The sequence below is a fragment of the Myotis myotis genome, unplaced genomic scaffold (assembly GCF_014108235.1).
Source record: "Myotis myotis isolate mMyoMyo1 unplaced genomic scaffold, mMyoMyo1.p scaffold_m19_p_15, whole genome shotgun sequence".
Classification (NCBI taxonomy): Eukaryota; Metazoa; Chordata; class Mammalia; order Chiroptera; family Vespertilionidae; genus Myotis; species Myotis myotis.
The window spans coordinates 43,657,969-43,680,895 of NW_023416319.1; the positions used below are offsets into that span (position 1 = coordinate 43,657,969).

At 40.4% G+C, this 22,927-nt stretch overlaps 1 protein-coding gene across 17 annotated transcripts in view; it reads right to left on the reverse strand.

The window, feature by feature from the left end:
- Positions 1–22,927, reverse strand: part of USP54 (ubiquitin specific peptidase 54) — a 118,425-nt gene that overhangs the window by 60,259 nt on the left and 35,239 nt on the right. For 7 of the 17 annotated variants that reach the window (XM_036337098.1, XM_036337101.1, XM_036337102.1 and 4 more), the window contains 2 exons: positions 19,657–20,228; positions 15,230–15,322 (listed from right to left, as the gene is read on the reverse strand). In XM_036337098.1, the coding sequence (XP_036192991.1) occupies positions 15,230–15,322; positions 19,657–19,803 (240 nt within the window). In that variant the 5' untranslated portion in view covers positions 19,804–20,228. Of the gene's footprint in view, positions 1–15,229; positions 15,323–19,656; positions 22,632–22,927 lie in introns of those variants that run through there. The other 10 variants (XM_036337106.1, XM_036337105.1, XM_036337114.1 and 7 more) reach the window with 10 other exon arrangements.

Consider the following 22,927-nt stretch of genomic DNA (forward strand, 5'->3'; position numbering starts at 1 on the left):
ATAATATCATTACAACACACAGAAAAGCATAATAATTCCTTAAATATATAATTATATAAATATAATTCATTAAATATACAGTCAGTTTAATAGAGATTCTTGCTCCAACTTTGGGAAAAGCAGAAAACAGCTGGCTAGTTTCTCTCTTGGGACTCTTTAACCTTATGTCTAAAAATAGCTACCTTCTGAACTTCTTGATCAGAAAATTGCCCACATATGCTCTACCAGTGCCTTTAAATTAAATTCAGTTAATGTCATATCTTCCCATGAGTTTAGGATTTTATTTGCCCCCAGTGCAAACTTGCACCACTTTATCTGCCATAAAGTTAAAGATCATCATAAGCTACCACACTCATTCCTGTTATCTACAAAAAACAGACAGACACCTACACACACACAAAGATATAGACATAGGTAGAGAGAAACACCAAGATTTCAAGACACTGAACAGAGACACACAAAGGCAGAGGCAAGCCAAATTCATCAGAGAATCATATTGCTTTCAGTGGGAAATCACAAACTAATGTAGAGATTTTTATAAAATATAATACTCAATTTGCTAATTTTTGCCCAGATAAAAAATATAGGATCTTATAGAGTACTGACAGTATTGAAATCAAATTTTGATTATAACCACTTTCCCCACAGGGAAAATTAAAAGGGGGCCCTTCTGGACAAACACAAATATTTTAAGATTATATAAGTTTCGGGTTCTTCCATAAACTGGGAAGGAGAGACTCATGATGACCTATTTTTTTCCTTGCAGTCATATCCCTCTATAAGACTATCATGTGAAATTCTGAACTCCAAACTTTAAAAAGAATAAAAGATTCAGAGTTATATTATCCCAGTTATGTCAGTGGTAAAATTTGTTGAAAATATTTAGGTTACAGCCTACTAGGATTTTAAAACTAAGAAAGCTTAACCAAAAGACCACACAAATACATTTGTATCCCATAGGTAAGCAAAACAAAAAAGTTCAACTCAAGGTGATATATTCATTAAATATAAGGACATATCTTCCTATTTTATTTTTTGTATTTTTTATTTTTCAATTACTGTTAACATTCAATATTATTTTATATTAGTTTCAGGTATACAGCACACTGATTAGACAATTATATAATTTATAAAGTGATTCCCCAATAATTCTAGTACCCACCTGGCACCATACATAGTTATTACAATATTATTGACTATATTCCCTATGCTGAACTTTACTTCCCTGTGACTATTTTGTAACTACCAATTTGTACTTCTTATTTAAAAATATGTTTTTATTTATTTTTTTTGAGAATTTTTTAATTAAATCTTTATTGTTCAGATTATGACATTTGTTCCTCTTTTTCCCCCCATAACTCCCCTCCTCCCAGTTCCCACCCCACCCTCCGCCCTCACTCCCCACCCACTGTCCTCATCCATAGGTGCACGATTTTTGTCTAGTCTCTTCCCGCATCTCCCACACCCCTTTCCCCCCAAAGAATAGTCAGTCCATTAAAAATATGTTTTTATTGATTTTAGAGAGAGGAAGGGAGAGAGATAAAGAAATAGAAACACCGATGAGAGGGAAACATCAATTGGCCACCTCCCACACGCCCCCTACCAGGGATCAAACCCCCAACCCAGGCATGTGTCATGACCAGGAATTGAACCAACCTCCCTCCCATCTGGCAACTCTCAGTTTGTTCTCTGTACCTATGAGTCTGTTTCTGTTTTGTTTGTTCATTTATTTTGTTCTTTAGATTCCACATACAAATGAAATCATATGGTATTTGTCTTTGACTGACTTATTTCACTGAGTATAATACCATGAGGGCTGTTTATTACAAGCTAAAATTTCCAGGGAACATACTAGAAATCTAATTTCTTGGTTTAAATAGTCCAGGATAATGGGTTGAGTCCTCTCTGACACTGGCCATGAGTACAGGACAATGAAGAGCCTTCCATACCTGTAATCCACAAAAAAAAAAAAAAAAAACGCAAAGAAAAAGAAGACTGGATTGCTAATGAATGATATGTAGCTTCTTTTTTTTTTAATTTAAATTCTTTATTGTTAAAAGTATTACATAAGTCGTCTTTTTCCCCCATTGACATCTCCCAGGCCACTCCCATCCCTCAGCACATGCCCTCACCCCGCTACTGTCTGTGTCCATGGGTTATGCTTATATGCGTGCATACAGGTCCTTTGGTTGATCTCTTACCCCCCACCCCCACCCTCCCCTGCCTTCCCTCTGAGGTTTGACAGTGTGTTTGATGTTTCTAGGTCTCTGGATCTATTTTTGTTCATCCACCTGCATTGTTCATTTTATTCCACAAATGGGTGAGATCATGTGATACTTATCCTTCTCTGACTGGCTTATTTCACTTAGCATAATGCTCTCCAGGTCCATCCATGCTGTTGCAAATGGTAAGAGTTAAAAAAAAAAAAGACTGGCTTGCTAATGAATGATATGTAGTTTCTTATATCACTTTAACTCCCTGTGCTTATGCTTCAGTACCCAAGAGAGGAACAGCTACATGGAACATGCTCAAAAATATTGAGGGATTTGTTCCCTGAACTCTCAAATTTCCCCCCAATTAACAAGTGGGCTATTAACAGAACACAGACTTTCCTGCCCCTTCAGAACAGTTATACTGTTCTACAGAAACAGACTTATGTTGGGGAGACCTATATACAAAAGCCTATTTCCTCCCTGTCCACCATTCCCTGGGATTTATGTCTTACACTAGCATTCTTAAAAGAAAAATGACTAATTGAAATTTGTTGAATTTAATCAATCAATGCAACATTCTTCTTAGCCTATAACAAAAAACACTCTGTCCTACATCCTGGCACTGCAAAGCCTCTAGTACAATCCCTGGAAGGAGAACAAAATCTTTGTGGCATACTAAGTACAGAGGACGGATTTCCTCCCCTGGACTGAGATAAATAAATAAGCCAACACCAAAGTAAAGTCATACCCTGAGGGTGTAAGAGTAGATTCAATATGAATAATAACTAAGAGCTCTAAGCTATAGGGCATGACAACAGTTGAGGTTAGGAAAAATCTTTTAGTAACACTAGACGGAAATAAATTTGGGGTTTTAGAAGGGACAAGGTAACTAGCACCCATCTCTTCTACTGTCTCAAAGTGGAAAGGCGTTATAGTTCAAAGTAAGCAGAAAAACAGACTGACACAAATTCTTTTTAATGAAAGTCATCATTAAAAATTCCAATGGCCCTAGCCGGTTTGGCTCAATGGAGAGCATCGGCCTGTGGACTGAAGGGTCCTGGGTTGGATTGTGATCAAGGGCACATGCCCCGGTTACGGGCTTGATTCCCAGTAGGGGGCATGCAGGAGGCAGCCGATCAATGATTCTCTTTCATCATTGATGTTTCTATCTCTCTCTTCCTCTCCCTTCTTCTCTGAAATCAATAAAAATATATTAAAAAAGAAATTCCTATGCAAGATTCTGAGGCTGAAATTACATTAGGGACTTCAAATAACACCAAAAAAACTCAGTACATTTTGCAGGACAAAAAGTAATGGATTATCATTACTATTGTGTACAAACTACCAAAAAGCAATATTAAGCACTGGATACAACATGTACTATGGTACCTGGTAAAGATCACACAGCACCAGGATAGTGACAGACATTCATAGAGCAGAAGAGAAAAAAAAAAAAAAAAAAAAAAAAAAAAAAATATATATATATATATATATATATATATATATATATAAAACAAAGACATGAACCAAGAGGTGTTCATATAAGGCCAACAGTACATGCAGTTTAAGGGTTGGTGCAAAGGAAAGTAAACAACTGAAGAAAAAGCAGATATACATAACTTTCAACCAAAGTTGGAAGGGCAAATCCTTCATCCAAACATCAGATTAAAGGCAAGCTGTCTAGCTTCTGATGCATCTAAGAACATGTTTGTGTTTCTCTTTGTCCTAATAATGGGTTCTGGAGCTAAAAAATTATGTTCTAACATAAAAAATTTGGACTTCATAGAATTGGCAAGTGTTTAACAAAGTACTCAAATTCAGGAATTTTGGAGTTTCCTGGATTTGTTTGGTTTTTGTTATGTTTATTGTGTCCATGTACTACAGAATACTTTTATCCAAGAATTCATAGAAGAATGCCACTAGGATGTAATTATCTAAAGGATACTCAGACCACTCAGCCTCTTGAATAGCATATAATCACATGGAAAAGGGTGATTACTTTAGACTGGAGTATCCTGTTTTAAAATAAATCTTTGAGCCGAAACCGGTTTGGCTCAGTGGATAGAGCGTCGGCCTGCGGACTGAGAGGTCCCGGGTTCGATTCCGGTCAAGGGCATGTACCTGGGTTGCGGGCACATTCCCAGTGGGAGATGTGCAGGAGGCAGCTGATCGATGTTTCTCTCCCATCGATGTTTCTAACTCTCTATCTCTCTCCCTTTCTCTCTGTAAAAAATCAATAAAATATATTTTTAAAAAAATAAAATAAAATAAAATAAATCTTTGAAATAAAAATTTTACATATCAACCTTACCATTAAAGAATATAAACAGGACATGAAGTATAAGCAAAAAAGAATACTTACTAGCCTCATCAACTATCCCTCTACTTTTTAAACAGGGGGCAGAGGAAAGTGAGAAAGAAAATATAGAATTACATCCACAAAGAAAAAACAACACATAGAATTACACCCACACTGTGACACCCCAAAGTCAACATGTAACTTAACTACAGGATACCAGATAACTCCTTTGCTGACAGACTCCCAAGCTTTTTCCTTCAGCAGATCTTTCCACCATCAACACTGGCCACACACACACTCACACACACACACACACACCGCACCCTTCCCTTACTAAGTGAGGCATGAAGGCCTAGATTAGCAGACCTACCTAAAAAATATGTGAGACCAAAAGTCACAATATGAAAAAGGCAAGTACCCAAAACTCCATAACTAAAATCCAAGATGTACTAAAACAATATATGAACCCAGAAAAGCTAAGTGTTTTTGTTATGGTGCAGGCACTGTAAGGAACACCAAGAGGGAAGAAAAGCTGTGCCACCTTCCCAAAAACTCACTCCATGGTAACCACTGTGAAGTCAAACAATCATGGACCTGGACAGAGACAGTGTTTTTAAAACTTCATGAAGATAAATTTCTGCAGTGGAGTTCTGAAAGTTGGATGTGGTTTGGATTAAAAGGGATGTGTTATTGTTTTGTTCATTGTTGTTACTGTTTTGGGTACCAAGGGATCCAGGCAAAGTGAACAATATCTGTAATGTCTACAGGGTAGCCATAACAATTACACCATCTGCTATCATAGCTTACATGGAGAGTGCCTGGGGAAGGAAAAGAAGGGGAAAGAAAGTAGTTTTTTTTTTAATGTCTATCATCATGCATTTTGAAGTGATTTAAGAGACAATTAGGAGCCACTTCAAGGTTTTAAGAAGAGAGTAACTCTAGGGTAATTCTTAGGTTAGAACAAATGAAATAGGAAGATACTAGAGATAGAGAAGCAATTTAGGCGTCTAAAAAAAGTATTATTTTTACTAAAACGGTGAGCAAAAAAACTTATTACTAGAAGTGTCATAGACCAGAGAGGAAGCATAAAGAGAAATGATAATCTCTGTAGTAGAATTAGGAAATTTTCAGTTTTTCTCTTTACACTTTAGTGTACTTTCTAGAATGATAGCAAACATTTTGCTATACTTACAATAAAATCATCATTCAAATAAAGAAAAAACATGACATGTATATAGCCAAAGAATAATAAATAAATGCCCATGTGCCCACCACCCAATTTAAGAAATAGAAAAATTGGCCCTGACCAGTTTGGCTCAGTGGATAGAGCGTCGACCTGTGGACTGAAGGGTCCCAGGTTCAATTCCGGTCAAGGGCATGTACCTTGGTTGTGGGCACATCCCCAGTAGGGGGTGTGCAGGAGGCAGCTGATTGATGTTTCTCTCTCATCGATATTTCTAACTCTCTATCCCTCTCCCTTCCTCTCTGTAAAATATCAATAATATATATATAAAAAAAAAGAAATAGAAAAATTAACAATGAGTTTGAGACTTCCCAATTGATTACATCCTCCTCCCTCCATCTTCCAGAGATAAACACTATCCTGAATTTTGTGAATCATTCCTTTTTCTCTAGTTTTATCACACATATATATCCCTAACAATATGTTTAGTTTGCCTGTTTTTGATTAGTGTACTAATGGAATTATACTTTACGTAGTTTTCTATGACTTGCTTTTTTCATTCAGTATATTTTTGTGATTAATCCAAGTTGATATATGTAGCTGCAGGCTATTCGTTTTCACTACTATATAGTATTTTACTTTAGAAATAAACCATAACTTTTTAAATCCATTCTATTATAGTTGGAATGGGTTGTTTCCACTTTTCTGTAATCATAGAAACTACTAATACTTTGAACATTCTCAAGTATATCTTCTGGTATGTATGTATGTATATATTGCATGTACTTGTTTTCTGCAGCATATATGTAGGAATGCAATTCACTGAGTGGTAGGATATATGCTAGTTCAATTTTACTAGAAAAATGACAAACTGTTTTACTAAGTAGTAATATCAGTTTATATTCCAACCAGCAATGTATGTAAATTTTCATTATTGCACCTTTTAGATAACAGTTTTATCTGATTTTTAAATTTCTACTTATCTAAAGGGTATGGTCGAATTTATATTCTTAGATTACTAAACAGGGTAAGCATTTTTCATATACTTCTTTTAAAGCCTGTTTATGCCTTTTGCCCATTTTCCTATTGACACATTTATCTTTTTTTGTTTGTTAATCCTCACCCGAGAATATTTTTTCATTGATTTTTAGAGAGAGAGGAAGGTAGGGGGAGAGATAGAAACATCGATGTGAGGTAAACACATTGATTGGTTGCCTCCTGCACATGCCTGACAGAGCCCACACTCCACATGCCCTTGACCTGAATCGAATCCAAGACCCTTCAGTCCATGGGCCAACACTCTTACTTATTCTTTGTAAGATTTCTTCTCTGAAGTTCTATGCTTGATACCAGTTCTTTGTTGGTTATTTGTACCATAGATATTCTTTATATTTTTTTATTGATTTCAGAGAGGGGAAAGGGAGATGGAAATGTCAATGATGAGAGAATCATTGATTGGCTGCCTCTTGCATGCCCCCTACTGGGGATCAAGCCAGCAACCCAGGCGTTTGCCTTGACTGGAATTGAACCATGACCTTCTGGTTCATAGGTTGATGCTCAACCACTGAGCCACGCCAGCCGGCTGTACTACAGATATTGCTCCCAACTTGTAGCCTTATGTTTTTATTCTCTTTATGAAAGGGAGTCATCTGTGAACATTAAATTTTTTTTGTACTGAAATGTATCGCCGAAACCGGTTTGGCTCAGTGGATAGAGCGTCGGCCTGCGGACTGAAGGGTCCCAGGTTCGATTCCGGTCAAGGGCATGTACCTGGGTTGCGGGCACATCCCCGGTGGGGGAATGTGCAGGAGGCGGCTGGTCGATGTTTCTCTCTCATCGATGTTTCTGACTCTCTATCTCTTTCCCTTCCTCTCTGTAAAAAATCAATAAAATATATTTTTTAAAAAAAAGAAATGTATCAATACTTTTCACTGTATTTTTCATGTCTTATTGTGGGAAAGAGGCAGTTCCATGACATGACTGCTGTGTGCCCCACAAGCTGGACCTCAGCCAGAAAGGGGGTTGCTTTCTGGAAAGCCCACTTAGAAAGTGATTATAATTGCTGTTCACTCTGACATAAATCAGCCCTTGCCCCCTGCTATGTCATGGTTCTTGGAACAGGTTGTTGTCCTGACCTAGTCAAGCATGTGAAGTAATTTCTCACACCTGGTAGCATTCATGTACTAGTACCTGTGACTATCCCTCTCCTCTTACCCTACATCATTCTTTGGCATCTGCCAAATGGCAGATAGATACATTTCATCCTACAGCCACCCAAAATATGCCTCATATGTAAGTTTCCCTTAATAAATTCGATTAAATACTACACTGGAGTGGCTAACCTTTTTCTTCGATCTTTCTCTGCCCTCCACTTATGGAGGTAGATTTTCAGTCTCAAGGCTTTTCCCTGGATCTGTGTGTACTAACACTCATATAATAAATCCTCTCTATCCCTGATGTCATGTTATTTTCTCATATTTCCTTCTAAATCTTGAAAAATTTTGCCTTTCACATTTTGTCCTTAATTCATCTGAAATTCTTAAGTTTGGTATAATATGAGATAGGGATCTAATTTCCTTTATTTTTTTCCCTATATGCATAACCAATTATCTAAGCTCCATTTATTGAAAAGTCCACTTTCTTCTTTGATTGGCAGGACAAGGAGCAAATTTCCCTATGACTGTTTCTGAACTCTTGATTTTGCTCCATTGGTTTATTAGTCAAACTGTGTTGATACCACATTATCGTAATGACTATAGTTTTATAAGTCTTGATATCTGATAAAGTATGGTAGTCATTAGTGTTGCCTACCAACTATTTCTGGTTCTCCCTTCTCCCAAAAAGTATAATAGGATCATACTTCCTGGCCCCCTTGTGATTCATTAGAGCCACATGATTAGCTCTGGTCAATGAGTTGTGAGCAGAAGTGACCTGCTGTGCAAACAAAACTGTCTGTGTAAAACCCTCCAGAGCTCTTTTTCCCTTTGGCTTAGCAACTAGTAATATTCACTTTGCTTATAACATTGGCACCTCAATTCCCGAATGACTATCATCTGTAGGGTTTTCCTACTAACCTGCAGTGGACAAGTAACATGAATAAAAAATAAATCTTTTGCATGTTTATCACTGAGGTTTTAGTTTGTTACCACAACATAACTTAGCCTATTCTGACTGATACTGATACACAAAGTAAGTTACTCATTTTGTTATTATTCTCCCAAAGTGTCCTATCTATTCTTCACTGTTTGTCATATGAATTTTAGAATTGAATTTTCTCAACTTCCAGGAAAAAGCTGCTGGTCAAAGTGTATATTATTACCACCACTTTGGAAAACATGGAAATATTGGAAAACAGTTGGCATTATCTAAAAATGTTGAAGATGCCCTAACCGGTTTGGCTCAGTGGATAGAGCATCAGCCTGTGGACTGAAGGGTCCCAGGTTCGATTCCTGTCAAGGGCATGTACCTTGGTTGCGGGCCCATTCCCAGTGGGGGCTGTGTAGGAGGTAGCTGATTGATGTTTCTCTCTCATTGATGTTTCTAACTCTCTATCCCTCTCCCTTCCTCTCTGTAAAAAAATCAATAAAATATATTTTTTAAAAATAAATAAATAAAAAAGTTGAAGATATACATAACCTATGACCAAGTAATTCCATTCCTAAGCATGTAAGAAAAAGAAAAGTGTAGCCAAAACCGGTTTGGCTCAGTGGATAGAGCGTCGGCCTGTGGACTGAAAGGTCCCAGGTTCAATTCCGGTCAAGGGCATGTACCTGGGTTGTGGGCACATCCCCAGTGGGAGATATGCAGGAGGCAGCTGATCGATGTTTCTCTCTCATCGATGTTTCTAACTCTCTATCTCTCTCCCCTTCCTCTCTGTAAAAAATCAATAAAATATATTTTTTTAAAAAAAGAAAAAAATAAGAAAAGTATACACATTTGTAGATGTGTACAAGAATGTTCTTGGCAATATTATTCATAAAAAATTAAAAAAAACTGGAGCCCTGGCCCATGTTGCTCAGTGGAGGGTGTCAGCCTTCACACCAAAGGGTCTCGGATTCAATTCCTGGTCGGTCAAGGGCACCTACCTGGATTGCAGGTTTACTCTCCGGTTCCAGTCAGGTTATATGCAGGAGGCAACCAATCAATGTGTCTCTTTCACATAGATGTTTCTCTCCACGCCCCCCCCACCTCCACTCTCTCTATAAATCAATGGAAAACATAGTCTTGGGTGAGATTAACAAAAAATAAATAAAATAAACTGGAAATAACCCAAATGACTGCCAGCAGAAGAATGGATAAACAGTGATTTACTTTATACAATGAAATACCATATGATAATGAAAATAAACAAATTCAATCTGCAAACAACATGATGACCTTATAAACATATTGCTGAGCTAAATAAGACACATACACACACACACATTTATACAATAAAGTTTCAAAAACAGGTAATTTTTAAATTAGGTTAAGAATGGACACATAGGTAGTACAACTATCAGACAAAACAGGAAGTGATTACCACAACATTAGGAAAGTGGTTACCCATGGGAGAAAGAAGAAGATGTGATTGAGAAAGAAAGGAGGGTGAATGACTATGGTACTGGCAATGTTCTATTTTTTTAAAATATTTTTTATTGATTTTTTACAAAGAGGGAGGGAGAAGAATAGAGAGTTAGAAATATCAATGAAACATCGATCAGCTGCCTCCTGCACACCCCTTACTGGGGATGTGCCCGCAACCAAGGTACATGCCCTTGACTGGAATCGAACCTGGGACCCTTCAGTCCACAGGCCGACGCTATCCACTAAGCCAAACCAGTTTGAGCTGGCAATGTTCTATTTTGACCTAAATAGTTGTTACAAGGATGTTCACTTGATGATGATACTGGATCTCTGCTGGGATTTTATATCATATATCTTTTTTGTTAAATTTATTCATATCTACTTTATATCTCTTGTTGCTATTATAAAAGTTCTTTTTACATTTAATTTTCTGTTAGTTTCCAGTATATAGAAATGTAATTGAATGTTATACTTTGACCTTATTAACAACAACCTGCTAAATTCTCTTATTGATTCTACTGATTTATCAGTAGATTCTTTGAGATTTGTTTAAATAGTCAATCACATCATCTACAAACAATGACAACTTTCTAATATATTCTTCCTTTGTCTTTCTTGCCTTATTATACTGATTTAACCTAGTTTAATGATATATTATTTTCATGTTCTATAAAAATATTTCTAAAGTAGGGAACAAAAGATACATCCTATAGGAGGGCCCAGGTTTTGATGGTCTATCCCAGGGCTGCTCCTCCATACTCTCATCATCCTTTCTCTTCTCACAGAAAATGAAGCCCTCCGGTATGAATAAAGGACTATGTCTTAGAGACTATGGCTAGTCTAACAATTAAAATTTCTCAGTTATTAGAAAAGTTCAGCTCATACATATGGTCAAATTAATCCATCTGCATTATAAATCTATTTAAAATTTTCAAATTAATAATATAATAATTAAAAGAATGCAAACAATGTCATCTAAAACATGAAATGTGTGCAAACTAAAACCTAATTATTTAACATTTATATAGCACTAAAGGATTGAAAAGCACTTTAGTGGGGAAATCAAAATTTTTAATAAACTCCCAATATAACAAAAGAAAGAGTGAAGGAAAAGAAATCTAATGGATAGATCAGGCAGTGATGTGATGAGGAAAGTACCAGAATTCCAACACAGGCTCAGAACAATGAAGATGCAAAATACAGCCATTGATCCCCTCAACCCACTTATCTATCTATCATAAGCAACTGCTTCTCTGAAAGACTCCCAATATATATCCTCAGCCCCTACAGGTTGAAAAATAACTTCCCTTATGTACTTAGATATCTCAGGAGGTGTCCCATAAAGTCTGGTGGTTGGTTTTCTTCATTTCTCTGGCTTATATAATGGTATCCTATCTAATAAAAGAGAAACATGGTAATTAGCGTACGTCCGCTACCCTTCCCATTGGCAAATCAGGGAGATATGCAAATTAACTGCCAGCCAAGATGGCGGCTGGCAGCCAGGCAGCTTGAAGTGAACATGAGGCTTACTTGCTTCAGTGATGGAGGAAACCAACGTTCCCCGCCTGCCTTGCTGGCCTCTGAGCCTGCAGTTTGAAACATTGTTACAAATATAGAAGCTAAACAAAACCCCAGAAACCAGCTTTCAGCAGGCCGGGATCTCAGAGCTGGAATCGATACAGTGTTTCAATTATAGAAGCCAAACAAACCAGATACCTGCTTTCAGCAGCAGAGGCCTCAGAGCTGGAGCCAGAGCTAAAGCTGGCGCAGAATAAAAAAAAAGAAAAAAGAAAAAAAGGAGCAGTTGGGAGCTTCAGTCACCCGCCAGCCTGAAAACAGTCCTAAGCCCCTCACCCAGACTGGCCAGGCACCCCAGTGGGGACCCCCACCCTGAAGGGTGTGTGACCAGCTGCAAACAGCCATCATCCCCTCATCCAGGCTGGCCAGGCACCCCAGTGGGGACCCCCACCCTGATCCAGGACACCCTTCAGGGCAAACCAGCAGGCCCCCACCTGTGCACCAGGCCTCTATCCTATATAGTAAAAGGGTAATATGCCTCCCAGCACCGGGATCAGCGGAGCCGCGAGGCCTCCCGGCACCGGGATCAGCGTGACAGGGGGCAGCGCCCAAACCCCCTGATCGCCCTGCGGCTCTGTGTGACAGGGGGCGGGGCCACAACCTTCCTATCCACCCTGCTCTGTTTGTGACAGGGAAGGCGCCCAACCCCCTGATCAGCCCTGCTCTGTGCCTGATAGGAGGGAGCTCTCCAACCCCCTGATCGCCCTGCGGCTCTGTGTGTGACAGGGTGCGGCGCCCCAACCCCCTGATCGGCCCTGCTCTGTGTGTGACAGGGTGCAGCGCCCCAACCCCTCCACCCCACGGGCCCTGCTCTGTGTGTGACGGGGTAGAGCCATAACCTCCCCATCGGCCCTGCCCTGAGTGTGACAGTGGCGGTGCCCCAACCCCCTGATCAGCCCTGCTCTGTGGGTGATAGAGGGCAGCGCCCCAACCCCCTGATCCGCCCTGCTCTGTGTGTGACAGGAGGCAGTGCCCCAACTCCCCTATCAGCCCTACTCTGTGAGTGACAGGGGGGAACTCCTCAACCCCCTGATCGGCCCTGCTCTGTGCGTGTCAGGGGGGAGCTCCCCAAACCCCTGCTGGGCCCTGCTCTGTGCATGACAGGGGGGAGCTCCCCAACTCCCTGATTAACCCTGCTCTGTGCGTGACAGGGTACGGAGCCCCAACCCCCCTGATGGGCCCTGCTCTGTGCGTGACAGGGGGCAGCGCCCCAACCCCCTGATTGGCCCTGCTCCTTGCATGACAGGGTACGGAGCCCCAACCCCCCGATCGGCCCTGCTCTGTGCGTGACAGGGGGCAGCGCCCCAACCTCCCCATCGACCCTGCCTTGAGTGTGACAGGGGGCGGTGCCCCAACCCCCCAATCGGCCCTACCCTGAGCGTGACTGAGGGTGGCATCGCAACCTCCCGATCCGCCCTGCTCTGTGCATGACAGGGGGCGGCGCCCCAACTCCCCAATCGGCCCTGCTCTGAGCCCGACCAGGGCTGCACCTAGGGATTGGGCCTGCCCTCTGCCACCCAGGAGCAGGCCTAAGCCAGCAGGTCGTTATCTCCCGAGGGGTCCCAGACTGTGAGAGGGCACAGGCTGGGCTGAGGGACCCTCCCCTCCCCCCCGAGTGCACAAATTTTTGTGCACCGGGCCTCTAGTCTATATAATAAAAGCCTAAGCCACCGTTAGGGCAGAACGACCGGTCACTATGATGCGCACTGACCACCAGGGGGCAGACACTCAACACAGGAGCTGCCCCCTGGTGGTCAGTGCGCTCCCCCAGGGGGAGCACTGCTCAGCCAGAAACCGGGCTCACAGCTGGTGAGCACAGCGGCAGTGGCAGGAGCCTCTCCCACCTCCGCAGCAGCGCTAAAGAGCAGCAAGCTGAGCGGTATGGAGCAGCAAGCAGGCAGGCGGTAAGGAGTGAAGGCTCCTGAACTGCGGACATCCCCCAAGGGGTCCCAAACTGAGAGGGTACAGGCCGGACTGAGGGCCCCTCTCCCCCAGTGCATGAATTCTGTGCACCAGGCCTCTAGTTTATTTATATTAGCGTTAACAATTTGTCCCTATGGAAAGTGAAATATAATAAGTGTCAATGAAAAGAATATGGCGCAGTCCTGACTAATCAAAGACATGCCAAGGGGTCATATAAGTTCTTATTATCCCTTCCTCGTATAGATAAGAATTTCCAGTTTTAGGAGATTCTTCTACTGGGGATTTCTTCAGTGGTCAAATCTCTCTAGCAAGTATCACGCCTTAGTATTTTGCTTTTAATGCGATGAACTGAATTCCCTTTGACTTGCTGACCAAAGATCACTATATTTTTTGTTTATCTAAAACTAGATATTTAAGCTTGGCAGACTTAAATAGTTGAGCATTGGCCTATCAACGAGGAGGTCACAATTCGATTCCAGGTCAGGGTACATGCACGGGTTATAGGCTCAATCCCCAGTGTGGGGTGTGCAGGAGGCAGCCGATCAATGATTCTCTCATCATTGATCTCTCTCTCTCCCCCCCCTTCCTCTCTAAAATCAATGAAAAATATATTTAAAATTAGAATTCAATGTCAATATACCTCCCAGAAAATCAAGCCAAATGCTCTTTTGAATAGAATTCTGTCTGAATGAGCACAGTAAGAAACCTTACAATTTGTAAAGAATTTGATTTTATTAAAATTTCATACTTAAACTCCTAATTAACCAATAATTTATATTCTATATTTTGCTAAAAGTTACAGTGGTTCCAAACAAAGGGTGGAGAAAAAAAAGATACTTGTGACACAAGTAGCAAAAGTTCAGAAGACTCAGTTATTTCTTTTTAAAGATATCTACCTATCATGGGCTTAAAACTCATGCTGGTTAAAAAACTGTTTTGAGTCAGTTGTTGCAATAACCAATATTACTGGGAAATTCTGAATTTTTGGGTCACAATTCATTTGGTCACAAGCAACTAAACATATAGTCATCGCATCGCAGTATCCCTGTGACAAACCAGGAATTCAGACTTGGCTTTTCTTAGTAGGAAGAATTTATTGCTAAATTTAGCTGTAACAGACAATAGTTAATTACATTAAGAATACTTGGGTTGTTTATGCTTTCAAAATAAAAATTTAGAATTAGCTTTTCAGTTAAACACTCAAAGTCTAAGCACATTTTAATACTATCCTATCACCTTCAATAGAGCTGCATAGGCAAAAAGGTTAAAAAAAAAAGACTAAAAAACAAACAAAAAAAAACAGACTACATAAGCCAAGTAGTAATTCTTTGAAGAAAAATAAAACTAATGATAGTCATCCTTTACACTGAACCATTAGCAAATAACTTTGATTAATCAAAAGCATCCTCAATATTGACCATTTGGCAACCTAATGATAGTGAGAAGAATCAAATTTGAAGTACTTACCTTGAGAGCACAAAAGATGCAGGAATCTCCCATGCATTTGTGAGTTGTAAGCTGCCTAAAGCTACGTCGGAAGATGTCCAAGTGCCATAAAACCTGGCAAAGGAGGGAAAACACATTACTCTATAAGAAGCCACCATTTAATTTTAAATTCAAGAGTTCAAGCGAATATTGGTAATGACTGCAGAATATATCTTTATTCCCAAGCGCCAAGTTTATTCTAGTATATTAAATGTCAAAAAAAGATGAAGAGGCATCTAACAAGAGAGAGAGACGACCATATTCTGGAAAAGACAGTAATTTGAACACGAAGGAAGGTCAAACAGAAAATATGGTATGACATACATCAAATGTGAACCTGAAGAGGATATTTATGGGTTAATAGCTGCAGAGTAAGATTTTATTTTAATGGTCCACAAAAAAGCACGAATATTTAAAACGTATTTAGAGCCCTAACCGATTTGGCTCAGTGGATAGCGTCGGCCTGCGGACTCAAGGGTCCCAGGTTCGATTCCGGTCAAGGGCATGTACCTTGGTTGTGTGCACATCCCCAGTGGGGAGTGTGCAGGAGGCAGCTGATCAATGTTTCTCTCTCATCACTGTTTCTAACTCTCTCCCTTCCTCTCTGTAAAAAATCAATAAAATATATTTTAAAAAACCACGTATTTAGAAGCTTGAATTATAGTGTGGGATTTTGTCTTTGTTAGACTTCTCAATTTTTGGAGAGTTGTAACTTCCTTAAGTCAAACAGATTAAAAAAAAAGGTGATATCAACAATGATAAATCATGGCCATCGTATGTAACCTTGATATGATGTGATGAAAATGGCATTTTATTGTTATGGTCTTCCTCTTAAAAACCCTTACCCCCAATTTAATCATGAGGAAAACATCAAACAAGTTCAAACAGTGGGACATCCTATGAAATACTTGACTAGTACTTCTCAAAACTGTCAAGGTCATCAAAAACAAGGAAATTTTGAGAAACTGTTATAGCCAAGATGAACCTAAGGAAACATAACAAGTAAATGTAAATGTGATATCCCAGATGGGATCTAGGAATAGAAACAGACACTAGGTAAAAACTAAAGACATCTAGATAAACTATGGACTTTAGTTATAAAAGAAACTAGAGGCCCGGTGCACAAAAATTTGTGCACTCGGGGGGGAGGGGAGGGTCCCTCAGCCCCACTTGTGCCCTCTCACAGTCTGGGACCCCTCGGGAGATAACGACCTGCTGGCTTAGGCCTGCTCCCGGGTGGCAGAGGGCAGGCCCAATCCCTAGGTGCAGCCCTGGTCGGGCTCAAAGCAGGGCCGATTGGGGAGTTGGGGCGCCGCCCCCAGTCATGCACAGAGGAGGGCAGATTGGGAGGGTGCGATGCCACCCCCAGTCACGCTCAGGGTAGGGCCGATGGGGGATTGGGGTGCCGCCCCCTGTCAAACTCAAGGCAGGGTCGATGGGGAGGTTGCGGCGCCACCCCCTGTCATGCACAGAGTAGGGCCAATAGGGGAGTTGGGGCACCGCCCCAGTCACACACAGAGCAGGGCGGATGAGGGGGTTGGGGCGCTGCCCCCGTCACACACAGAGCAGGGCCGATCAGGGGGTTGGGGCACTCCCCCCTGTCACACTCAGGGCAGGGCCGATGGGGAGGTTGCGGCTCCACCGGCTGATCCCGGTGCCAGGTGGCCTCACGGCTCCGCTGATCCCAGTGCTGGGAGGCCTTGGGGCTCCGCTGATCCCCGGTTTGGGAGGCCTCGTGGCTCCACTGATCCCGGTGCTGGGAGGCATATTACCCTTTTACTATATAGGATAGAGGCCTGGTGCACAGGTGGGGGCCAGCTGGTTTGCCCTGAAGGGTGTCCTGGATCAGGGTGGGGGTCCCGCTTGGGTGCCTGGCCAGCCTGGATGAGGGGATGATGGTTGTTTGCAGCTGGTCACACCCCCTTCAGGGTGGGGGTCCCCACTGGGGTGCCTGGCCAGTCTGGGTGAGGGGCTGAGGGCTGTTTTCAGGCTGGCGGGTGACTGAAGCTCCCAACCTCTCCTTTTTTTCTTTTTTATTTTTTTATTCTGGGATTTATTTACCTTCTATGGCTGTCACTGAAACTGAGAGCCAGCTTTAGCTCTGAGGCTCGGCTCCAGCTTGAGGCCTCAACTGTGAAAGTAGGTATCTGGTTTGTCTGGCTTCTATAATTGAAACACTGTTGCAACTCCAGCTCTGCCGGCTGGCTGAAAGCATGGGGTTTGTTTAGCTTCTATAATTGCAACATTGTTTCTTAGAGTGCAGCTCAGAGCCCAGCAGCAGCAGGTGAGGAACCTTGGCTTCCTCCTTCACTGGAGCAAGCAAGCCTCCTGTTCGCTTCAGCTGCCTGGCTGCCAGCCAACATCTTGGTTGGCAGTTAATTTGCATATCGCCCTGATTAGCCAATGGGAAGCATGTTGGAGGTACGGTTAATTACCATGTTTGTCTATTATTAGATAGGATGGTGTAATATATAGCATAATTCCTTAGTGGGTTCCTTTTGCCTGGGAAACATTTAAATGTCACCACATGTGAAAAGGCACTACACTTCTGTGACTGGAGCCCCAGATCACAGAACACCTCTGGAGCTTCTTACTTATGTCTCAAAGTATATATTTCAAATTTTTTTGAAACACACTATGCTCCCAAGTAAGTAACAGCTTTTTAAACAAATGTAATGGATTCAACACAGCTGTGGTGAACACAGCTTTCATATCAAAAGTTAGAATATTAGCTCATAGAAACAATTATTTTCAATATGTAACACAATTATAGTATGCAACCCAAAATCACCAATGACACAATCCTTAAATATGGGTATAGAAATATGTATGCGTGTGTATATATATAGCATATAGCACTGGAAATTAGGACAGAAAGTTATATTGTTTCAATTGACAGTATAGACAGAAAATATAGAAACAGAATTATAAAAACAGGACTATGGCCAGAAAGGATGTAAACACAAACACACCTATAGCCAACACTATTTTGCCTGCTTCGAAATCACAAAAGTATTATTAGTTTATGCAAAGTCACTCAAAAACCTAATATGCATCACCTAGAAAAAACCTAACCAACCCACTCAACTGCAAGAAATTTGTGGTAGTAATTAGTGAAAGTGCTTAAACTCTTCCTATAGGCTTCATAGCATAGGATTTTTTAATGTTTCCAAATAAAAATTTAGAAACTGGGAGTATGAAATCTTGATTACACAAATAAGCTTGACACGATTCTTTTATTATGAATGAGGAAACTGAAATACTATTACCTGTACAAGGTCACAAGACTAGTCTACAGAAGGCCAAAGAGTAGAATCCAGGTCTCCTAATTCCTAAGTCCAATGCTTTTTATATTAAATATTCTTGTCTTTTCTTTTCTCATTAGCAACTTACTTTCTCATTAAGTCTGAGGTATAAAACTAATAATACTTAACCAAAGCATAATTATCTTGGGTGGAAATTTTCATTTACTTTTACTCTGAAAAGTATAAAAGAGAGGGAAGGGATTACTTGAAAGTTAGGACAAGGGGTATGAACCTAACATTATGGGCCTGATTAGGCAGATCAGGAAGCTTTGGGATTCTGCGACCACTAAGGTGGCAAGCAACAACAAAAGGGAAAATCTAGAGTAGATAATCATCTTAGGAAAATTTACTTTCCACTAGCTCTGTTCAAGCATATTTAACCAGACACCAATTATGAGCTACTATGTGTGATCTCATAGGAAGGAGACGAAGAAATGAACAAAGACTGGACTCCATTCAGTATATGTGCTAAAAGCCTGAAAATTATGAGACAAGAAAGTCTAACTTGTGGAAAGAATTTTGCTGTTTTTAAAAATATATTTTTATTTCAGAGAGGAAGGGAGAGGGGAAGAGAGACAGAAACATCAATGATGAGAGAGAATCATCGATCAGCTGCCTCCTGCATGCCCCACACTGGGGATTGAGCCCACAAACTGGGCAAGTGCCCTGACCAGGAATTGAACCGTAACCACTCGTTCATAGGTCGACACTCAACCACTGAGCAACACCGGCTGGGCAGAATTTTGCTTTTTATATTAGAGAAAAGCAACTAGGGTAAAAAAGGAAATAAGAGACTGATCAGGAAAAAAGGTCAATAAACAAGTAGTAAGATCATCTAGTCTGTGTACCTCCTCCCCTTTAGGCAGGTAAGTAGTAGTAGTTACAGTTATTATTTCATTATCATATTAATCCCCTTTTTACCAATGAGGTAATTGAGACTCAGAGATAAAGTGCCTTGCCTAAGATCACACAGATAAACCTAAAAAATTATCTCAGGGTGCTGACCTCAAACAGAGACCGTCAAGTATTATATTTAAGAGTTATCAGAAATAGAGCACCAGCAACTAAAATACATTTAACCAAAAAGAAAGAAATAGCCCTTACCTGCAAGGCACTATTGAGGAAGCAACTGTTTTGTCCTGGCTCATTGCTGAGGCCTTTGCTGGGGGCTATAGAGGTTGAGCTTCGAGGTGCAAACATCCCTTGGACACTACCACGGCCCCCTGAAAAATAATTTCTCTTCCAAGACATGATTGTTCACATTTAGCCTGAAAACACAGAGGAGGTTTTGTGTCTTTTGATGAGGGAGTTTCTGTCTGCTGAAGTCCTTAATAGAAAGAGAATCCAGAACTTAATGAACATATGTTGAAAGAATTTGAGTTTATAGCCTTCCAAACATCATATATGTAGCTTGAGGAATACAGGTATCCACTTAGATTCACATGAAAGAGCTGTCCCCAACTTGCTCCAAACAATGCCCAAAATGTACCATGGCACAGGACTAGTATAAACAGAGAAATTCTTGAGTATTGTTTCCTTCTATTTTTCTTGAACTACCTCCATAAAATCCTGGTGAAGTGGCTGTAATCTTCAATTCCAACAGAATCCAGGATCAGGGTAAGATGTATTCCTTAGGCTTGTTAACAATGCTTCTTGTGGATTGAAGATTTTTCCAACTGGAAGGAGAGGCAGACAGATAAGCAAGAATCCAACGCAACCCTCCTTGCCTTCTATTGCCTCGTCCCATCATCCTCTGAAGTAAAAACTCAAGTTCTAAGCAACTGACATAGCTTCCACAGAGCTAAGAACCTTGTTTGAATTATATGGGGCATTTGCTGTTGCTGCTGCTGTTTTTTAATATGCTCCAAACATCTTCTATCATTCCACCCAGAACTTCTTCTCCTCTCTTCCTCTGTGACTAGAATAGCCAGCTGTGCCAGAGAGCTTTAACAGAAAGAAAAAAAAATCAAAAGCTTGCGTCACTTAATGACTCTACTGGCTTTGTGCTGTTCTGCCAAGATCAACGTTGCCTCACCTCTCACTATAAACTTGAAACCTTGGCAAACAATTCCAAGAAGAAAAAAAACTAACAACAACAAAAAGGAGAAACCAAAGAGGGAAAAAAAGTATGAGCAGCTTTACTTTCATGGGAAACTTCTCTGAAATTTTCTAGAAGAGAACTAGACAAAAATTAAAACCAAATACACACTTTGCAAAAAAATTACCAAGTAAGTACATACAAACAAGGAGTTGAAACAGTTTCTTTTGGATATTGTAAGTAAAGAAATTTTTAAAGGTATTTTACATATTCATGGCTTTTAGAAGTTGGGAGGGCCAAGTTATCAGTTTGGATTCTGTTCAAGTAAAGATGTCACATCCCAGAGAACTACTCATGGTAAGTAAACCGTATGTCCTTAACATTAGTTCAAGAGAACTAAATCTTATCCTGCCCTGTCTGTTTGTATGTTATATTTTTGCTAGAAGATCAGAGAGATAATTTGGAGTACAAATCACTTAATCCTCAGATTATATCCTAGGTGCTTACAATCAGAGGCCATTCATTGACCAACATGAGTTCTCAACTAATTAAAATGCCAGTGAGGCAACAGGGAGAAATACCAAAGCAAGCACCTTCTTTGGAAGGCAATGCTTCTAATCTCCAGCTTCAAATTTTCCTATAAGGCTGCCATGGCCACATAAGGAAAAAATTAAGAATAAGTGTCAAATTTGGTTTCTAACAGCTCCTCAAGCTTCTCCCTTTTTCCCACCATCACATAAACCACCTAAAAAAGCTAAAATGCTATAATACCTTAATCATTCTCTGGTATGTCACCTAGCATCTCCACAGTGTGTCCATTGGAAAAACTAAGGCACAGAAACATTAAATGGTTGCACAAGACTGTTCTTTCTCTTCTCTAAATTCCCAGACTATTTATAATTTACATGTCATAATTTAAGTATTTGATTACACACTGTAGAGTTATATTATTCTCTATTTGTTTTATTACTCTCTATTTGTTTTATATGGTGTCAGTCATAAATCCTAAATATGACTATGAAATGAAATCCTAACTATTGTCAGACATGTGCTAAACACTATACTTACATTCTTTATTCAATCTCCACAACAGCCCTATCATGTAGGATTTAATAGCTTGATTTTATAGAAAGTAAAGTGAGGCTTAAAGACATTAACTTGCCCAAATCAAAGCTGGTAAGTGGCAGAGCTAGAATTGTTTGCCTAATATACTGTGATTTAATGAAGTATTTTATTATACTACTCCAAGAGCTCCTATCACAGTGCTAGTCATAAGGAGGTATTCAATAAATACTGCCTAATGATTAGCATGGCACCAGGAAGGATTTCAGGTCTCCCACACTAACTACACAAGACCCTCAACTCTACCCACACACCCTCACACACACCCACGCAAGGTGCTAAGCAACTTCCAACAAGCCCTGCAGCATTCCTTCAGCTCAACTGCTGCAGAGGAATGACAAGTACCAAGCCTCTACTTTGCTCACAGCCAAAAGGACTTGGCAAGCAGGTGGGGCTTCCAATATCCACATTAGGAGCTCACTGAAACTCAGCCTGCCCTAAGTACACACCCCTGAGTTTAGGGAGCAAAGGGAAAATAGGCAGTAGCGGAAAAAGAAGATTCCAGGCTTTGAATGGCAGTATTATGTAGGGTAAGGCAATAAGCTCTCACATTTGCTCTAGGTGTGTCAGAAACTGGAGGTGAGAGCCAAAAAGAACAAAGCCCAGAGAGGCAGTAACAAATGGTCCAAAGAAATACTGATGACAAAATATTTCACTTAAGTGGTAGGGCTAGCACCAAACAACATGATTCTTTTCCAATGTCATCTACTAAAGACACATGAGAAAATAAGAGTTCTACCCACATGGCTCTAACAACCTATTTAAAAGAAGAAAAACATGCCCTGGTTGGTGTGGCTCAGTTGTCTGAACATCATCCCGTGCACAGAAAGGTCGTGGGTTGCGGATTTGTTCCCTCATGGGGGAGGCAGCAGATCAATGTTTCTCTCTCTTCTTTCTCTCTCTCTCTTTCTCTCTCTCTCTCTCTCTCTCTCTCTCTCTCTCTCTCTCTCTCTCTCCCTCTTTCTCTCTCTCCCTCTCTTTCTCTCTCTCCTTTCCCCTTCCTCTTTCTCTCTAAAAATCTATTTAAGAAAAAAATTTTTAAGAAAAAGAACTTCTTAAGCAATACTGAAGTATTTAGGAGTAAAAGAGCATGATGTCTGTAACTTACTCATAAATGGTTCAGAAGAAAAAAATTTATAAGTATATATGCATATATGGAGAGTGTATATATTTATATGTATATATGAAGAGGGAGAGAAAGAGAAAAAGGTAAAG